This window comes from Ornithodoros turicata, chromosome 7 (assembly GCF_037126465.1).
Source record: "Ornithodoros turicata isolate Travis chromosome 7, ASM3712646v1, whole genome shotgun sequence".
NCBI classification, from domain to species: domain Eukaryota; kingdom Metazoa; phylum Arthropoda; class Arachnida; order Ixodida; family Argasidae; genus Ornithodoros; species Ornithodoros turicata.
Window position 1 is genome coordinate 25,274,753 of NC_088207.1, and position 3,487 is coordinate 25,278,239.

General features: G+C 52.9%; 1 protein-coding gene across 1 annotated transcript; it reads right to left on the reverse strand.

Moving 5' to 3' along the window:
• Positions 1–614: 614 nt before the first annotated feature.
• LOC135400677 (frizzled-4-like) lies at positions 615–3,101 on the reverse strand. Its single transcript, XM_064632513.1, has one exon. The coding sequence runs from the start codon at positions 2,867–2,869 to the stop codon at positions 1,136–1,138; it is 1,734 nt and encodes a 577-aa protein (XP_064488583.1). The 5' UTR covers positions 2,870–3,101; the 3' UTR covers positions 615–1,135.
• Between the last annotated feature and the right edge of the window lie 386 nt (positions 3,102–3,487).

Below are 3,487 nucleotides of genomic sequence, written 5' to 3' on the forward strand. Positions count from 1 at the left end.
AGCAAGACTGCGCTGCGCAGGTGTCGAGTGGCGAAACAATTGCGTAGTTTCGTAGGTACGCCGAAGTCTGCTTCTTTTTTACCTAACGTATGCGAGGGTCTATTTGGGGAAGGCAAGTTATTATTATTATGATGAAGGGGAAAAAATGACGACAATCAGGATGACGGAAAACATTGCTCAGTACCTTCTCAGACTTTAGCTGTGCTCCCGGCGGAGAACTGATATTGAGCATGCGCATACGACATCTGATTGTGTCAAAAAAAACTTAGTTCAACCGGTGAATTCAACGCTGTCCGGCGAAAAACAACATTTTTTTCCGCAGCTGTGTATGGCGACATAGCGTGCAGAAATAAGCAGACGACAAGAGGAAGCAGACGATAAGTAGCAGACGACAACAAGTAGTTGCGGGGCGCGATGATCCCAAACAGAGCTACCGCGTGTAATTCATTCGCTCCCGCCATCGGAGCGTGCTCATCGTTCATCAAAGCTATACATGCACGGGATGACCACCTGTGTGGAGTTCGTAACGTTTCAGGTTTCTGCAAGCCCTGTTGACAAGTCACATACATGTTGGGCAAAACTATATTTCCACAAAAAAGACATGTACTTCAGGCTTCTGTATCAAACATTTCTTTATGTTCAATAAAATAATTAAATACACTTATACTACACTCTGTACAATATTTACAAAACTTATTTACAACGCTATATATCAGTTGTTCATATAGCAAACGCTGAAGGAAATTGCTCTGTCCTTAGTGATCGACGGCCTAAGCCTGCGACTTTGATAGTGTCTGATGGAGTATGATAGGATGAACTGTACTTGATGAGGAACAGTCAGTGGTCAGCAGGCTTGCAGCGTTGCGCGGGCACTCACTGAGACGAAGCACGTCTGGACGATGACTGGCTTTGCGTCCGGCGCAGAAGTACTATCCTGATGACTCTCTTCTCGAAGCTGTGATTTACGGGAACGAACGACTTCATGCACCAAAAGCGGAACAGTCCGCGAGGTCCACTGCGCTTTCTTGACTTGTTGTAGCAGCTTCGCTCAACATCGCCGTTGTCTTCGCGGACACATGGCAGACAAACGCTGCTTAGCAGCGTAACTGTTCGTTGCCCAGGACTATGTTTCCTTTCACACAATGGTCTCAGAACCAGATTTTGAGCGGCACTTCCCTTTCTCCTTGGACCCAGCCATGTACTTTGGGATCATAGGAACTTGCTGATGGTGATGATGGTGATAATGATGCGCCGTAAAGACGGCAGGCTTATAGTCCATGTAGGGAGCAGGCTGCGGCCGCCTGCACGCGTTGAGGGGTGCTTTACCCGACCACGTCCAAAGTCCCGACGTTATTCCCACCACAAGTGACATGAATATCTTCAAGGTGAAGACCTCTACGTTAGGTCTGAACGCCGAACCGGCCGCCAGCCACGACTCTCTGAAGGAGAACTCGTAGATGTTCGAGGCCAGAACGCAAGCAGCTGGCACCATGTAGAGGACGGCGAAGATTCCCATGCGAAACATGAACAGTTCCACTTTATCCGTTTTGGGGATGACGCTGACCGGGGCTGGTGTCAGGGGCAAATGCTGAGCTGTGACTGCCTTGCGCGACTTGAGCATGGCGACCAGTCCCCAGATGAGGAAGAAGGAGCCCAGGACCAAGTAAACACTCGAAGGCACGATCACGAATCCCAGCAGCGTGTCCGTGTTCTGGGTGCCCACGAAACAGGTGCCCGTGAGTTCGTCGGCGTCGACAACCCTCATGACCAAGATGGCAATCGTCTGAACTGCGGGCAGTACCCAGGCGAACAAGTGGAACGCCGTGGCTCGTCGCTGCATCACTTCGTGGCTCCATCTCCGGCCTACAGAGAGGAACCAAGTTGCCGTGAGGACGACCCACCAAGTTGCACTCGCCATGCCGAAGTAGTACAACAGCATGAACACTATCGTGCAGTTGATGTTATCCACGCCTTCTTGGACGAGGAGAGGCACCTCGTGCTGGCTGTCCACGTGACAGGAGACACTCGAGCGTCCCAGAACCATCCGTACTAGGTAGGCAATGCTGTATATGTTGTAGCAGCTGCTCATGTAAATTATGGCGCGCTCAGGGTACTGGAACCGGCGGGAGTCCATGCAGAATGTGGCCAGCGTGAACAGTGTGGACGCAAAGCAGAAGCATGCCCAGATGCTCATCCAAATCTCGGTGAAGCGCTTATTGTCTTGCGTGAAGAGCACGTCTTTATCGCACAAGTGAGCGCATCGCTGCGTCCTGTTGATGTAGAAGTAGAAACGGTCACCGTAGCGATACGAGTCGCACAGGCCGCGAGGACGTTCCTCTGGGACCTGTGGAAGCTTGCGGTTCAGCTTCGGAGGCTTTGGTCGCACTCCAGGCCGCTGGCGGTCACTCTCGTCCGGCTTCGGCCCGTCCATGCACATGTGTCGGTGATCATTCTGAGGTGGGAACTTGGAGCAGTTGAGGGCTGCAGGCCAGGGGAATCCGAACTCTTGTAGCACGGGCTGACAGCGCGACCGCACGCTTTCACAGAGCGGCCTGCAAGGGCCGATGGGCTGTGGAACTTTCTCCGTGCACATGGGAACGTACACAGAGCACAGGAAGAATTTAAGTTGGGATGCACACCCGTATTGGATGAGAGGTTTAAAAGTCTGCAACTGCAACTGAGCGTCCTGTTGAAGTTCGTGGCCCACCAAATTGGGCATCCCCGTCACGTTGTATCCAATGTCCTTGCACATTTCGATGCGTATAGGTTCACAAGTGCGGCCGAAATCCGTCACGGCAACACAACAACGCAGCATCACCGCCGCAACTAGGAGGGCGACGGCCGTTCGCCGAGTAGCAGCCGACATCATCGTGGATGGGGCACTCGAGTAAGGTGTACACCGATGCAGGCAACGTCCAATGTCAGTGTCGGAGGTGTGCTAGGGTATGATCCTGTCGTAGTGCCATGCCGGTATCCAAGTGGCAGGAAGGTACGACTGCGAGTGATACGAGCTGCACGAAAACATCGCTTTTGACGAGCAACATACGCATTCTTTCTACAACTCGGGAGACCCCGCGTTACCCTCGAGACAGGCACCAAGCGCAGCCAGCCAATGAGATGGAGCCGCCGCGGCGCCCGAACACGCCCATCTTCCTCTCTTGCGCGCTCTCTCTCTCCACCAGGGGGATTGAACGCACAAGAGGGGAGATCAAGGAGCAGGGACCGTGCGCTGCGTACACATTTCGGTAGATGGCGCCACCGTACTGCCGTGTTCAGTGGCTCATTCCTGTTCTGCCTCTTGACCAGGTGAAGAAAGAGTGCTCTGGTTTGAGTGACGGCCGTGACGCCTGGGATGATACGCTTGTGCGCCACACCGTTATGGAACTCAGTTGGTTGACGTTTAGAAGACCAGCGCAGACAGTATCCACGTGCGAGGTGGTGCAGCTCACTTTGCTGTGACGTGGAGCCACATGATAATTTTTTTTCT